Source organism: Ranitomeya variabilis, chromosome 5 (genome assembly GCF_051348905.1).
Source record: "Ranitomeya variabilis isolate aRanVar5 chromosome 5, aRanVar5.hap1, whole genome shotgun sequence".
Taxonomy (NCBI): domain Eukaryota; kingdom Metazoa; phylum Chordata; class Amphibia; order Anura; family Dendrobatidae; genus Ranitomeya; species Ranitomeya variabilis.
The window spans coordinates 32,411,034-32,428,660 of NC_135236.1; the positions used below are offsets into that span (position 1 = coordinate 32,411,034).

A 17,627-nucleotide genomic window follows, 5' to 3' on the forward strand; every position below is an offset into this window, starting at 1 on the left:
ACCAGCCATACCTGCCTGCACTAGCCAGTGCCTGTCTGTATACCAGCTGTCCCCACCAGTTGTTCCTTCCATTCCTGTGTTCCTGCCGTGCCTGCTTGTACCAGCTGAACTTTCCTTCTGGGCCTTGCCAAGTGTCTGAGGTTCATCCTGGTGTAGCACCTGGTGTCTCTCTTGAGCTCAGTCCAACCCCACCATATTCAGGTGGTCACGCCCCTCCAGGCCCTTCTAGGACCACTGCACAGTGGTTCCACCACTCCCTTTACAGTATGCTTATGCTATGGAACCCGCTAGCTCTCCTTCCTCAGCAGTCTCTGACCTTTATCAGGAGTACTCCCGCCAGAGGGACCAGCAGGACAAGATCATGTCATATCTAAGGATTGTAACCACCCACCTGGATAACTTGACATCTGCAGCAGCTTCCGTTAATGCTCAAGCTGCAGTGACCTCAACCCTGAATATCCAGACCTTAAGCTATGTTTGTGGTTCTGGACCCTGTCTGTCTGCTCCAGCATGCTTACATCCTCCCCCGGCAGGGTGCGCTGACTCACTCACCACCGAGGCCCCTGTCCCGCATTTCTTCCTCCTGCTGCTGCCCGGGGTCTGGGCATGGCTCACAGATCCCTGTGCCCTGTACTTAGGGCACCTTCCTCCTTCTTAAAGGGACAACGTGTGTGGACCTAAAGTGTCCCATGCCAATGGCGCCAGCATTAGCCTGCCAGTATACCAGCCATACCTACCTGCACTTGCCAGTGCCTGCTTTTATATCAGCTGTACCAGCCTGCAATTGCCAGTGCCTGCCTGTATACCAGCCGTACCTGTCTACACCTGCCAGTGCCTGTCTGTATACCTGCCATGCCAATCAGCACCTGTTAGTCTCGGCCTGTATACCAGCCATCCCAGCCTGTACCCGCCAGTGCCTGTCTGTATACTAGCCGCTCCTGTCTGCACCTGCCAGTGCCAGTCTGCATCGCCTGTCTTCCAGCCATCACCACTGCTCCCGCCAGCACCTGCCACTTCTGGGTTACTGCTGTGCCTGCCTGTACCAGATGAACCTTCCTTTCTTGGCCATTCACACTTCCTGTCCCTTGGGGGTCAGCTGCTGTGCATTCGAGGTCTGTCCTGGTGTAGCACCAGGTGTCCATGTGGAGCCAAGTCTAACCCCACTATCAGGGGCTCTAGCGAGCTAGTGTTCACCTAGTTACGCCCCTCCAGGCTCACCTCGGACCATGGCACAGTGGTTCCACCACTCCCATAACACTCGCATTAGCTTCTATGCTGTGTAATGGCCCCTCAATTTAGTGCCTACAATGTATGAGGGGATCCTCCCCACTGTATGAGGGTCCCCCATACTTTATGATGCCCCCACAGTTTCACCACACATTTTAAATAAATAAAAAAACATCATATACGTGCCCAAACAAGAAGATAATAACCTGGTACCGAGATTACGGTATATCAATACATGCAATTCTTGTCTGTCGCCACTGCCGTGTGTAAAGTTTTCTTATCCTCCAGTTCTGTACGTGTTCTAGATTTATTGCCTCTGTGACTCCTCTCCTGGCTATAAAACCTGTCTATAGCATTCATACTGTGCATCCATACTGTCTGCCCTTGTGAACTATAACCATCACTGTCCGCCATTGTTAGCTATAATCATCACACTAACCTCCCTTATTAACTATAACCTCCACACTGTCCGCCTTTATAAGCTATAACCCTACCTTAACTGTTCCCATCACACTGCCCCCTTTTCATACTGGGTCCCATCACACTGTTCACTCACATCCTGCCTCCCCTATACTGCCCAATCTCTATACTGTGCCCCCTCTCAGTTTGGCAACCGTCTTAAAGAATGGCTGAATTTTACTCCCAGGAGTGGCAAAATGTTGTCACCTGGGAGACATCTCGGACCACCTCATTAAGTGGCTTCCATCGTACCCCTGCTGGCTGCACTCAGAGAAAATTTCTCCATAGCTACGCTCATGGCATATGTGACCTGTCATAGAAGACCTACCAGATGTAACCATGGGCAACAAGATAGGCAAAACCCACTGACATTCTGGTTTTCAAAGGGCCTTATCCAAAGCAGCAAGCAATTTTAAAAATGTCTTGCATTTGACAACTTTATTTACTTTAAGATTTTAATCCTCTGACTTGTGATTAATATTGTGTGAATGACCCTTTAATATGAATGTAGACAAAATATATGTGAAGAACAGCAGTTGAAGTCACCTACTACAGATGCTCCAAAATCTCCCCCCAGGTTGCGGAAAACACCAGCCTTCAGTAGACACAACGTTGGCCAATTAGAGATGATATTCTTTATTATGCTCCATCTAAATCCATTTACTTTCTTCATGCCCAATTATCCAAAACAATTTGTCTCACGAGCTCTGCCCCCGGAAAGTCCATAATTACTACTCCAACCGACCTCTTTCTGCTTGAGAATGATGATTTAAGCTTAAGATACTCAAGTACCCTTGGGTTGATCTTACGAGCCAGGGATTCCGGTGTGTAGAGAAGCCAGTGTACTCCTGAACAGTACGTCAGGTAAGCTCTATTGGGATCTCCATTTTGAGTGACTGTTAGATGCCTCTCAACTTCTGCCCATTTGACTGAGTCATCACTGACTTGATAATCATCTGAAATACTCATGGATCCAGGATATGGAGGGCCAAAATCTGGACCTTCACCTTTTGATGCAAAGTTTTGTAGGATTACCACTTTGCCTCTTGCTTCTCCTAAAGTTGGAAGTGTATCTGATCGAAAGAACCAGTGCTCACCAATCTGCTTCAAAACCTCATCCACGCTCTGGTAGAAGCTCCTGGTGTTCTGATATGGTTCATATTCTTCCTTCAATCTCATTAAAATAGACTCACGTGGGTGTTCTTTTAGGAAATTTACTGTATCACTCAGAACCTGGGTGAAATCGGTACGCTGGTAGGACACGCCATGGAAAATGGGTAAACGATCTTGATAATGACGGCACCGTATGTCTAAGAATCTAACTCCAGAATTGTATTGGTTTGTTAGGCTCCAACTTTGACATTCAGCAAGAGAACCTCCAAAAAAAGCCATTGTGTCATGAGTTCCTGGTATGGCTAATGCAGATAGGGGCATGTGATCAGGAAGGTCGGACATCCAGTCTGGCCAGGTGACTGATGGTACTTCTGTACGGTCAAAGGCTGGATTCTGGTCTCCTAACACCCCTATAATCTAATAAGAAATATTAGAATCATTATCATATATAATGTGGTCAATTTACAATATTTCTTTTACATTAGTATGGGCAGCATTATAGCAGTTATATTCTTGTACATATGAGGCAGTATTATAGTAGTTATATTCCTCTACATAGGAGCAGTATTATAGTAGTTACTGTATATTCTTGTATAGGGGCAGTATTATGGTGCTATATAAATAAATAATAATAATAACTATAGTAGTTATATTCCTGTACATAGGGGGCAGTATTATAGTAGTTATATTCTTGTACATAGGGGCAGTATTATAGTAATTATATTCTTGTACATAGGGGGCAGTATTATAGTAGTTATATTATTGTACAAAGGAGCAGTATTATAGTAGTTATATTCTTGTACATAGGAGCAGTATTATAGTAGTTATATTCTTGTACATAGGAGCAGTATTATAGTAGTTATATTCTTGTACACAGGGACAGTATTATAGTAGTTATATTCTTGTACATAGGGAGCAGTATTATAGTAGTTATATTCTTGTACATAGGAGCAGTATTATAGCAGTTATATTCTTGTACAAAGGAGCAGTATTATAGTAGATATATTCTTGTACATAAGGGCAGTATTATAGTAGTTATACAGTTGTGCTCAAAAGTTTACATACCCCAGCAGAATTTTTGCTTTCTTGGCCCTCTTTCAGAGAATATGAGTGATAACACCAAAACTTTTTCTCCACTCATGGTTAGTGGTTGGGTAAAGCCATATATTGTCAAACTACTGTGTTTTCTCTTTTTAATCATGGTGACAACCCAAAACATCCAAATGACCCTGATCAAAAGTTTACATACCCTGGTGATTTTGGCCTGATAACATGCACAGAAATTGACACAAATGGGTTTGAATGGCTACCTGTGACGTGACCCGTTTGCTTCTAATCCGTGTGTGCGCATAAAAGCTGAGTGAGTTTCTGGGATCCAAACAGACTCTTGCATCTTTCATCCAGCCACTGACATTTCTGGATTGCGAGTCATGGGGAAAGCAAAAGAATTTCTACGGATCTACGGGAAAAGGTAGTTGAACTATATAAAACAAAAAAGGAATACAAAAAGATATCCAAGGAATTGATAATGGCAGTCAGCAGCATTCACACTGCGATTACCAAATGTAAAATCAGGGCTCTGTAAAAACAAAACCATGGTCAGGTAGACCAACAAAAATGTCATCCACAACTGCCAGGAAAATTGTTCGTGATGCAAACAAAAACCCACAAGTAACATCAGCTGAAATACAGGACTCTCTGAAAACTAGCGGTGTGGCTGTTTCAAGATGCACAATAATGAGGCACTTGAAGAAAAATGGACTGCATGGTCGAGTCGCCAGAAGAAAGCCAGTACTGCGCAAATGCCATAAAGTATCTAACCTACAATACGCAAAACAGCACAGAGACAAGCCTCAAAACTTCTAGAACAAGGTAATTTGGAGTGATAAGACCAAAATTGAACTTTTTGGCCACAACCATAAACTTTACATTTGGAGAGCGGTCAACAAGGCCTATGATGACAGGAACACCATTCCTACTGTAAAGCACGGAGGTGGATCGCTGATGTTTTGGGGATGTGTGAGCTACAAAGGCACAGGAAACTTGGTCAAAGTTGAAGGAAAGATGAATGCAGCACGTTATAAGCAAATACTGGAGTCAAATTTGCACTCATCAGCCTGGAAGCTGCACATGGGACGTACTTGGACGTTCCAACATAACAATGATCTAAAACACAAGGTCAAGTCGACCTGTCATTGGCTACACCAGAACAAAGTGAAGGTTCTGGAGTGGCCATCTCAGACTCCTGACCTCAATATCATTGAGCCACTCTGGGGAGATCTCAAGAGCGCAGTTCATGTAAGACAGACCAGGAATTTACATGAACTGGAGGCTAAGAAGAGTGGGCAGCTTTACCATCTGAGAAAATAAAGAACCTCATCCACAACTACCACAAAAGACTTCAAGCTGTCATTGATGTTAGAGGTGGCAATACACAGTATTAAGAATGGGGTATATGAACTTTTGATCAGTGTCATTTGGATGTTTTAGGCTGTCATTATGATTTAAAAAGAGAAACCACAGTAGTTTGTCAATAAATGGCTTCACCCAATCACTAACCATGAGTGGAGGAAAAGTGTTGATGTTATCAATCATATTCTCTGAAAAAAGGCCAAGAAAGCAAAAATTTTGCTGGGGTATGTAAACTTTTGAGCACAACTGTATTCTTGTACACGGGGCAGTATTACAGTAGTTATATTCTTGTACATAGGAACAGTATTATAATACTGTAGATGTATTCTTGTACATATGGGCAGTATTATAGAAGGTATATTCTTGTACATAGGAGCAGAATTATTGTAATATTCTTGTACACAGGGGTAGTATTATAGTAGTTATATTCTTGTATACTGTATATGGAGCAGTATTATAGTAGTTATATTCTTGTACATAGGGGCAGTATTATAGTAGTTATATTCTTGTGCATATGGGCAGTATTATAGTAGTTATGTTCTTGCACATGGGGGTGTGAAGAATATTGGCAATATCATTTCATGACAATCGTTTGTATCCTATGTGGCATGCAATTATAAAACCCCCTTCAGTGTGCAGCTAGGAGCATCAGGGGGCCCAAGCCTCATATGCTTTAAGTGACAGATTTCACACCTTGAGCAGCTCAGAGCAGGACAAAGGCTGGCTTGCAATATAGCATCATCCGGAAGCTGTCAAAGAACATTCTAGGAACATGATTTCATAAGGAGTTAAGGAGATACTATACATACTAGCCGTTCTTTGTGTATATTTCCAAGATCCCCAGAACATTGCAACACTCACCTGGGTCTCGACCCGTTCTAGCACCCAGGGGTATAGAGATACATAGAATATCTAGTAGAAGGCAGGAAGCAAACCCTTGTTTGGTCCCCACACTTAGCAGGGGTCCGGTCTGGATCCATTGGTGCAAGAACTGCTGCCCTAGGACCATTCAGAAAGGCGTTATGCTCTTTCATAGGTTTTGGAGGTTTTAGCTGCAGAGTCAAGGAAAGGGAATTTAGGTTTAGCCCAGAGGGCAGAAGAGAGGTTACCCAAAGGTAATAAAGTCTAGTGTAAGGCCATGTGGTCTCTCTCTGTTATGCATGGGGTAAACATCGAGTAACATGCTGGGAAGGACCTAAGTGCCAGCTGACAGCCCATGCCCCCTTGCAGCTGTATACCCATGATCTAACATCACCTGGTAATTGACATATATTCTGCTTATATCTATTGTCCTACCACTTTCTGTATTTGCATGTCTGACCAATGTATATGTGTAACCATTGTGTATCAAGTGTATAGCCTAGTTTGCAATTAAGGCAATTAAATACATAATTTAACCATGGGCTGTCTTTTATCTCGATCCACGCATCCACATGTCCGTTTCTCGGTTTAACTTTCCATGCTACCAGGGCTGGTTTCTGGCTCGATGTAATCCCTTTAATGGACTGGCTTACATTGGGTACGGAAAGTATTCAGACCCCTTTAAATTTTTCACTCTTTGCTTCATTGCAGCCATTTGGTAAATTCGAAAAGTTAATTTTTTTCACATTAACCCCTTTCTGACATATGACGTACTATCCCGTCGAGGTGGTATGACTACCGATGGGATAGTACATCATCACCCCCCGTGAGCGCGGCCGATCGGGGCCGGGTGTCAGCTGACTATCGCAGCTGACATCCGGCACTATCATGGACCGTTCCCGGCACATTAACCCCCGGCACACTGCAATCAAAGATGATTGCAGCGTTCCGGCGGCATACAGAAGCATCGCGCAGGGAGGGGGCTCCCTGCGTGCTTCCCTGAGACCCTCGGAGCAACGCAATGTGATCTCGTTGCTCTGAGGGTCTCCTACCTACTCCTCCCTGCAGGCCCGGATCCAAAATGGCCACGGGGGGGGGCCCTTCCGGGTCCTGTAGGGAGGTGGCTTCCAAGCGCCTGCTCAGAGAAGGCGCCGGGAAGCCTCCCTGCACTGCCTGTCAGATTGCTGATCTGATACAGTGCATTGCAAAGTGTCAGATCAGCGATCTGTCACTATAATGTGATGTCTCCCCCGGGGCAATGTAAAAAAGTAAAAAAAATGAAAATTTACATGTGCAAAAAAAAAAAAAAAAATCCTAAATAAAGAAAAAAATATATATATTGTTCCAATAAATACATTTCTTTATCCAAATTAAAAAAACAATAAAAGTACACATATTTAGTATCACCGCATCCGTAACGACCCACCCTATAAACTGTCCCACTAGTTAACCCCTTCAGTGAACACCGTAAAAAAAAAAAAAATAAAACGAGGCAAAAAATGACGCTTTATTATCATACTGCCGATCAAAAAGTGGAATTGCAGCGCCCCAGAGTCCTGGTCGTTGCAGTAATGTTATTCTTCCACCAGGGGGAGTGATATTAGGTCTGAAGGCAATAAAGGAGATCTCTTTGCCAGGTATCACAAACCACACAACACACTTCACACTCCAGGCCGCCAGGGGGAGCTACGCTCCTATCTATTAGGGCACTCCTCACAGTTGGGTAAAACTGGTGGTTTGGATAGGAAGTGAGTCGGAGTCAGGAGTCAGAAGCAGAGAGAAGCTGGCTGGAGTGAGCTCCAGTCAGATCCAGACTGCGGTCTGAGGAGGACGAGGGTCCACGGATCTGCGCCTGCCCCACGTGCGGCAGCATCCAAAGAAAGAGACATTGAAGGGATTTGTGTTGCAGTGAGTGAGAAACGAAGTCATAGCAAAAAGGAGAAGAAACCAGAAGGAGTTCTGCCCTGTGAAAGGCTGCCTCCTTCTGAGGCGCAGTAATCCGGTAGCCAGAACACCGAGGGAGTAAGGATCTCTACGCTTTACTTCAGAGACTGGCAGGACAGTTAATTCCACGTTAGCTGCCCGACCTTATACCCAGGAGGCACGGTGGCAACTTGTGGGGGCCGGGGCGATGTAAAGTTCCTGTAAAAAGCCTCAGGTCACCAGTCATACGGGTTTGTCCTATCCTATCCATCAGGGTGACAGAGAGAGAAAGAGACTTAACATCCAGAATAGTTATGAGGACCTTACCGAAAAGCTCAGCAGGGAGGTACTACAACACCCAAGCGCTAGAGGAAGGCTACTGATTTCCACCTGGATAAGGGGACTCTGGATTTGCCTTCAGACCGGCCGGACTCTGCCTACCCTGTGGTCTGGTGCCCTGGACTGTGGACACTCTAGCCTTCAGTAAGGGTAAAGAGACTGCAACCTGGTGTCCTCGTTATTCACTGCGCCTCACACCATTCACCATCTACACTCTGGGAAGCCCTGGGGATACACTTTACCTGTGGGAAGGTATACCATCTAGCTGCCATGACATCATCCCCAGCGGACCCCTAAGCAGCATCGGTCACCCTGACCGAATACCACAGGTGGCGTCATGAACATTATCCCTTTAAAGACCTTTCACCCATTTATAACGGATGTCCCTAGGGCCACGGACCGGGTCAGCCACCGTGACATCACCGAGAATCGAAGGATCCGAGTACCCCGCTGCCCTACTGGCGGCGATCCAGAATAGCACGCGATCAAAAAGACAGATATAAATAATCATGGTACCGCTGAAAACGTCATCTTATCCTGCAAAAAACGAACCACCACACAGCATTATCAACGCAAAAATAAAAAAGTTATAGTCCTCAGAATAAAGCGTTATAGTTTTTATCGTATAAAAGCGCCAAAACATAAAAAAATATATAAATGAGGTATCGCTGTGATCATACTGACCCTAAGAATAAAACTGCTTTATCAATTTTACCAAACATGAACAGTATAAACACCCCCCCAAAAGAAATTCATGAATAGCTGGTTTTTGTTCATTCTACCTCACATAAATCGGAATAAAAAGCGATCAAAATATGTCACGTGCCCGAAAATGGTACCAATAAAAACATCAACTCGTCCCGCAAAGAAACAAGACCTCACATGACTCTGTGGACCAAAATATGGAAAAATTATAGCTCTCAAAATGTGGAGACGCAAAAACTATTTTTTGCAATAAAAAGCGTCTTTTAATGTGTGACGGCTGCCAATCATAAAAATCCGCTAAAAAAACAGCTATAAATAGTAAATCAAACCCCCCTTCATTACCCCCTTAGTTAGGGAAAAATAATGAAATTTTAAAAAATGTATTTATTTCCATTTTCCCTTTAGGGTTAGGGTTTAGGGTGGGGCTAAATTTAGTGTTAGGGTTAGGGTTGGGGCTAAAGTTAGGGTTGGGGCTAAAGTTAGGGTTGGGGATAGGGTTAGGGTTGGGGTTGGGGCTAAAGTTAGGGTTAGGGTTGGGGCAAAAGTTAGGGTTAGGGTTCGGGCTAAAGTTAGGGTTAGGGTTGGGGCTAAAGTTAGGGTTGGGGCTAAAGTTAGGGTTTGGATTACATTTACAGTTGGGATTAGGGTTGGGATTAGGGTTAGGGTGTGGTTAGAGTTATGGTTGGGATTAGGGTTAGGGGCATGTTTGGGTTAGGGTTTCAGTTACAATTGGGGGTTTCCACTGTTTAGGCACATCAGGGGCTCTCCAAATGCGACATGGCGTCCGATCTAAATTCCAGCCAATTCTGCGTTGAAAAAGTAAAACAGTGCTCCTTCCCTTCCGAGCTCTCCCGTGCGCCCAAACAGGGGTTTACCCCAACATATGGGGTATCAGCGTACTCAGGACAAATTGGACAACTTTTGGGGTCCAATTTCTCCTGTTACCTTTGGGAAAATACAAAACCGTGGGCTAAAAAATAATTTTTGTGGAAAAAAAAAAGGATTTTTTATTTTCACGGCTCTGCGTTATAAACTGTAGTGAAACACTTGGAGGTTCAAAGTTCTCACAACACATCTAGATAAGTTCCTTGGGGGGTCTAGTTTCCCATATGGGGTCACTTATGGGGGGCTTCTACTGTTTAGGTACATCAGGGGCTCTGCAAATGCAACGTGACACCTGCAGACCAATCCATCTAAGTCTGCAGTCCAAATGGCATGCCTTCCCTTACGAGCTCTGCCATGCACCCAGACGGTGGTTCCCCCCCACATATGGGGTATCAGCGTACTCAGGACCAATTAGACAACAACTTTTGGGGTCCAATTTCTCCTGTTACCCTTGGCAAAATACAAAACTTTGGGCTAAAATATAATTTTTGTGGAAAAAAAAGAATTTTTATTTTCACGGCTCTGCGTTATAAACTGTAGTGAAACACTTGGATGATCAACGTTTTCACAACACATCTAGATAAGTTCCTTGGGGGGTCTTCTTTCCAAAATGGTGTCACTTGTGGGGAGTTTCAATGTTTAGGCACATCAGGAGCTCTCCAAACGCGACATGGTGTCCTATCTCAATTCCAGTCTATTTTGCATTGAAAAGTCAAATGGCGCTCCTTCCCTTCCGAGCTCTGCCATGCGCCCAAACAGTGGTTTACCCCCATATATGGAGTATCAGCGTACTTGGGACAAATTTTACAACAACTTTTGTGGTCCAATTTCTTCTGTTACTCTTGGGAAAATAAAAAATTGGGGGCGAAAAGATAATTTTTGTGAAAAAATATGATTTTATATTTTTACAGCTCTACATTATAAACTTCTCTAAAGCACTTGGTGGGTCAAAGTGCTCACCACACATCTAGATAAGTTCCTTAGGGGTTCTACTTTCCAAAATGGTGTCACTTGTGGGGGGTTTCAATGTTTAGGCACATCAGGGGCTCTGCAAACGCAACATGGCGTCCCATCTTAATTCCAGTCAATTTTGCATTGAAAAGTCAAATGGCGCTCCTTCCCTTCCGAGCTCTGCCATGCGCCCAAACAGTGGTTTACCCCCACATATGGGGTATCAGCGTACTCAGGACAAATTGCACAACAACATTTGGGTCCAGTTTCTTCTATTACCCTTGGGAAAAAAAAAATTTGGGGCGAACAATCATTTTTGTGAAAAAATATGATTTTTTATTTTTACGGCTCTACATTATAAACTTCTCTGAAGCACTTGGTGGGTCAAAGTGCTCACCACACATCTAGATAGCTTCCTTAGGGGGTCTACTTTCCAAAATGGTGTCACTTGTGGGGAATTTCAATGTTTAGGCACATCAGGGGCTTTCCAAACACGCATGGCGTCCCATCTCAATTCCAGTAAATTTTGCATTGAAAATTCAAATGGCGCTCCTTCCCTTCCGAGCTCTGCCATGCGCCCAAACAGTGGTTTACCCCCACATATGGGATATCAGCGTACTCAGGACAAATTTTACAACCACATTTGGGGTCCAATTTCTCCTGTTACCCTTGGTAAAATAAAACAAATTGGAGCTGAAGTAAATTTTTTGTGAAAAAAAGTTAAATATTCATTTATTTTTTAAACATTCCAAAAATTCCTGTGAAACACCTGAAGGGTTAATAAACTTCTTGAATGTGGTTTTGAGCACCTTGAGGGGTGCAGTTTTTAGAATGGTGTCACACTTGGTTATTTTCTATCATATAGACCCCTCAAAGTGACTTCAAATGAGATGTGGTCCCTAAAAAAAATGGTGTTGTAAAAATGAGAAATTGCTGGTCAACTTTTAACCCTTATAACTCCCTAACAAAAAAAAAATTTGGTTCCAAAATTGTGCTGATGTAAAGTAGACATGTGGGAAATGTTACTTATTAAGTATTTTGTGTGACATATCTCTGTGATTTAAGGGCATAAAAATTCAAATTTGAAAAATTGCAACATTTTCAAAATTTTTGCCAAATTTCCATTTTTTTCACAATAAACATAGGTAATATCAATTTTTTTTTACCACTATCATGAAGTACAATATGTCACGAGAAAACCTTGTCAGAATCACTGGGATCCGTTGAAACGTTCCAGAGTTATAATCTCATAAAGGGACAGTGGTCAGAATTGTAAAAATTGGCCCGGTCATTAATGTGCAAACCACCCTTGGGCGTAAAGAGGTTAATGTACACTCTGCACCGCATCTTGACTAAAAAAAAACAGAAAAGTAGACATTTTTGCAAATTTAATAAACAGGAAAAACTGAAATATCACATGGTCATAAGTATTCAGACCCTTTGCTCAGAAGCTCATATTTAAGTCACATTCTGTCCATTTCCTTGTGATCCTTCTTGAAATGGTTCTACTCCTTCATTGGAGTCCAGCGATGCTTAATTAAGCTGATAAAACTTGATTTGGAAAGGCGCACGCCTGCCTATATAAGACCTCCCAGCTCACAGTGCATGTGAGATCAAATGAGCATCAAGAGGTCAAACGAAATGACCCTAAGCGCACAGGTAAAATAACAAAGGAGCGGCTTCAGAACAACTCTGTGACCATTCTTGACTGGCCCAGCCAGAGCCCTGACCTAAACCCAATGGAGCATCTCTGGAGAGACCTGAAAATGGCTGTCCACCAATGTTCACCATCCAACCTGACGGAACTGGAGAGGATCTGCAAGGAACAATGTCAGAGGATCCCCAAAACCAGGGGTGAAAAACTTGTTACATCATTCCCAAGAAGACTCATGGCTGTACTAGCTCAAAAGGTGCTTCTACTCAATACTGAGCAAAGGGTCTGAAGACTTATGACCATGGGAGATTTCAGTTTTTGTTTTTTAATAAATTTGCAAAAATTACTACATTGATGTGGTTTTTTTTCAGTCAAGATGGGGTGCAGAGTGTACATTAATGGGAAAAAAATGAACTTTTTAAAATTTACCAAATGGCTGCAATGAAACAAAGAGTGAAAAATTGAATGGGGTCTGAATACTTTCCGTACCTACTGTATATCTAACGAGGAACTGGTGGCTGTCCTACCGGGCTGACAGCCCACTGTTTCACTGGTGCTAGTGAAAGGGGATGTGAGTGAGTGTTGTGTCAAGTCACTGAGTCCGTGGGCCACATCTTCTCCTGTGTGGACAGGGGTTGTGTGTGTAAAACTGGGTCAAGCTGATCTTACCTGTCGCCACGCGATGGAGCATGTCACGTTGGTGCAACTAACCATACCACGTGATCTCGCTGATGTAATAGTGATGGCAAGCGGGGTGGAGAGGTACGGTTTTGCCACATGTGGTGGCAGCGGAGGGATTCTGCATGATCTTTCTGGTGCTATCCTTCACAGGTAGCAGTATTATAGTAGTTGTATTCATGTACATAGGGGCAGTATTATAGTAGTTATATTCCCGTACATATGGGCAGTATTATAGTAGTTGTATTCTTGTACATAGGGGCAGTATTATAGTAGCTATATTCTTGTACATAGGGGCAGTATTATAGTAGTTATATTCTTGTACATAGGGGCAGTATTATAGTAGTTATATTCTTGTACATAGGAGCAGTATTATAGTAGTTATATTCTTGTACATAGGGAGCAGTATTATAGTAGTTATATTCTTGTATATAGGGGCAGTATTACAGTAGTTGTATTCTTGTACATAGGGGCAGTATTATAGTAGTTATATTCTTGTATATAGGGGCAGTATTATAGTAGTTGTATTCTTGTACATAGGGGCAGTATTATAGTAGTTATATTCTTGTACATAGGAAGCAGTATTATAGTAGTTATATTCTTGTACATAGGAGCAGTATTATAGTGGTTATATTCTTGTACATAGGAGCAGTATTATAGTAGTTATATTCTTGTACATAGGGAGCAGTATTATAGTAGTTATATTCTTGTACATAGGAGCAGTATTATAGTGGTTATATTCTTGCACATAGGAGCAGTATTATAGTGGTTATATTCTTGTACATAAGAGCAGTATTATAGTAGTTATATTCTTGTACATAGGAGCAGTATTATAGTAATTATATTCTTGTACATAGGGGCGGTATTATAGTAGTTATATTCTTGTACATAGGAGCAGTATTATAGTAGTTATATTCTTGTACATAGGGGCAGTATTATAGTAGTTATATTCTTGTACATAGGAGCAGTATTATAGTAGTTATATTCTTGTACATAGGGGCAGTATTATAGTAGTTATATTCTTGTACATAGGAGCAGTATTATAGTAGTTATATTCTTGTACATAGGGGGCAGTATTATGGTAGTTATATTCTTGTACATAGGGGGCAGTATTATAGTAGTTATATTCTTGTACATAGGGGCAGTATTATAGTAGTTATATTCCTGTACATAGGGGGAGTATTATAGTAGTTATATTCTTGTACATAGTGGCAGTATTATAGTAGTTATATTCTTGTACATATGGGCAGTATTATAGTAGTTATATTCTTGTACATAGGAGCAGTATTATAGTAGTTATATTCTTGTATATAGGAGCAGTATTATAGTAGTTATATTCTTGTACATAGGGGCAGTATTATAGTAGTTATATTCTTGTACATAGGGGCAGTATTATTGTAGTTATATTCTTGTATATAGGGGCAGTATTATAGTAGCTATATTCTTGTACATAGGGGCAGTTTTATTGTAGTTATATTTAGTCATTTGCATTACTCAGCTGGAGGAGAAAACTTAACTTAGGATAAAGAAAATATGAAGTGTGTCCTCTACTCTAATATATAGTTGTACTTTGTATGTCATTTGATGACTGTTTCCTTAATTTTAATGTATTTTGGAATATTTAACACTAAATACTCACCAGGATATGGAGCAGCAGTACCACAGGACGATCCATGACTGCAAAAGTATCTGTAATTATCAAGATATGGATGACAACCAGCGCATGGGTTTATATACATATCTTTTCATGTAGTATATACTGGATCTGGGCTGTGTGTATATGCAGGTCATGGTGTAGTAGTGTGTATATTGGAGTAAGACTGTGTGTGTGTATATAGATATATATATATATATATATATATATATATATATATATATTTATATATATGTATGCCTCTGTCCAGGTATATTTCATACCGAATATTTCTGGTACTGTACCTGCTGCCTCGTTCAGTCTCTGTTGGGATCACACATTGGCTTTTCACTGCTTTCTCTATAAATCTGCAGTTATCTGTAATATTTCCCTTGGGAGTGATCAGGAGTTGAGGGGGAGGAGACATCAGGTGGAAGGTGTGAGTGACAGGTGGAGAGAGGTAAGGGATTGGGAGGTTTAGAATAGGGGAGTTTTAGTTCTTGTATTAAAGACCTAGAAGTGTGTAACTAAAAGCATAAAACATTTCAGGGCACAGAAAACGAAGCAGAAATATTTGTATTATAGTCCCGAAACCTGACAAAAACATCCTCCGTTAATTACAGAAAGATAAGAACCTATAAAATTGGTTTTCCTGCTGATAAAAATAATAAAAAAAATCCAAAGCCTCACACTGGCATAAAATAAGAAGATTAGGGATGCTTACTCTCAACGATCTTCCGCAGCTCCGCTACGATGCTTAACAGGTTCTGCTGGTCTCTTTTTTTCCTTGGCCAGCCTTAACATACTGTACAGGGCAGAGGTGTCAAACTGCATTCCTCGAGGGCCGCCAACAGGTCATGTTTTCAGGATTTCCTTGTATTGCACAGGTGATAATTTAATCACCTGCACAGAATGATTCCAGCACCTTGTGGAATGCTAAGGAAATCCTGAAAACATGACCTGTTGGCGGCCCTCGAGGAATGCAGTTTGACACCTCTGGTATAGGGGATGTCTTCTTAGCCCATTACCAGTTGAGGTGGGTCATTACGGCAGACAGTGATTGGCTGAGCAGGTCTTTCAGACCATTTTTGGTTTCTGAAGTGGGGCTACGGGGAAGAGTCCAGCAGGCACCGGGTAAGATTTGAGTTTTCTGTCAAATATTTAGTTGGACAGCCTCTTACGTTTCTTCCATTTTTTAGTCCAAGACCTGTCTTGTATGGGTGGAAGGAGGTAGAGGAAGGGTCATGAAGACATTCAAGCAATCTTCTGGACATGAAACCGATTTTGCCCTCCTTGTACATCTTATTACTCTAGAAGTTGCACGGTAAGAATTTTTCTCTGAATATCTCCTCCCTGATACCCTCAATCATTTTTTCCCCATTACCTATTTGATATTCTGAGAGTAACTCTGACGCCCACTTCTTGATTATCTACCAAAACTTTTTTTATGGAATCTAAAATTTCACTGGCTTTTCCAACGATTGCTTGGCATTGAGTTTGCCAGTCAAAATATTACTCCGTGATTGAAAAACCTTTTTCATTATCTGGACTGACTTTTATACAATTTTAATTGTCATTTGCTGCTGGTGGACGCTAAGCATGGGCAGGACATAGAGGAGATGGAGCCAAGCAGAAGGAACCGGATTAAAGGAGCAACGACTGAAAGGTAAGAAATGGCAGAAGGTGACGCTGGGTGAACCAAGAAGCAACATCCTCAGTTATGATGTAACACAAAGGTGTAGCACCACCATCTTCTAATATCATCCCCTACTAATATTTATATTCACATCAATGGTTTTGTAGTTTTCTAAATTTTGACCCTTTTATGCCTAAGTAAGTAAATAAATTATTTAAATATTATGGTTTCTTCAAAACAAGCGTCAGCTGAGAATCAAAATAAATTTCCGATAAAACGAAATGGAAAAGCCAATATATGTCCTCTGTACACAGGTAAAATTAGCAGTGTAATCAGATGCTGTGCACCTGGCAGGAATCCCATGGAAAAACAGACATGGTTCCTATCACTCACACTATTAAAAAAAACATAAACAAGGATTGCTGAAAGCAAGCGCTGGGGCCAGAAGATCCTGGTGATTTTAGCTTGTGTTTAAGGCATTACTTAACAACCTTCAGCAAAAGAAACAGGACTCAGACCCGTCCTACTTTTCTCCAAGAATAGGTCCTTTGAGAAGTATCTATCAGCTGTAAAGCCCCCATAGACAGCGTAGTTAGCTGTCAGCCGAATAATGGTTTAGCCCACACGTGTCTTTCCCAACTCTTATGTATACAGAGACCCTTGGCTCAATCGACCTGCTGCAAGATTCGTCTGATGATGACTTTACTCCCAGAGAGAAAAGGGTAGGCCATTCGAAATCCAAAGTGCTGGATCCTTTTTTCCTCCAAAATGATCTAATATTGTCAGGATGACTTTAGTCTTATGGCGACCTTTACTCTCTCTCTATGCAAAGAAATAATATCACGTGGATGCCATTTGATGAAAAACTGCCTACAGCCATAGAAGACCTCTTCAAAAATGCTCAGAGATTTTGGTGCAGGGGTGAACATCCTATTATACACCATGTTCCAAATTATTATGCAGATTGGATTTAAGTGTCATAAAGATTTAATTGTTTTGTTTTTCAAATAAACTTGTGGATGGTATTGTGTCTCAATGGATCACTGAAATCAATCTTAAACATGTGTGATAATTAGATTTCCAGGTGATTCTAATTAAAGGAAAACTACTTAAAAATGATGTTCCACATTATTAAGCAGGCCACAGGTTTC

General features: G+C 41.9%; 1 protein-coding gene across 1 annotated transcript; it reads right to left on the reverse strand.

Annotated features, from left to right (window-relative positions):
• Positions 1 to 2,186: 2,186 nt before the first annotated feature.
• LOC143773263 (1-phosphatidylinositol phosphodiesterase-like) lies at positions 2,187 to 15,211 on the reverse strand. The gene is made up of 3 exons (XM_077260756.1): positions 15,146 to 15,211; positions 14,847 to 14,896; positions 2,187 to 3,216 (listed from the first exon to the last, which is right to left on the reverse strand). The coding sequence occupies exons 2-3, from the start codon at positions 14,880 to 14,882 to the stop codon at positions 2,356 to 2,358; spliced, it is 897 nt and encodes a 298-aa protein (XP_077116871.1). The 5' UTR covers positions 14,883 to 14,896; positions 15,146 to 15,211; the 3' UTR covers positions 2,187 to 2,355.
• Between the last annotated feature and the right edge of the window lie 2,416 nt (positions 15,212 to 17,627).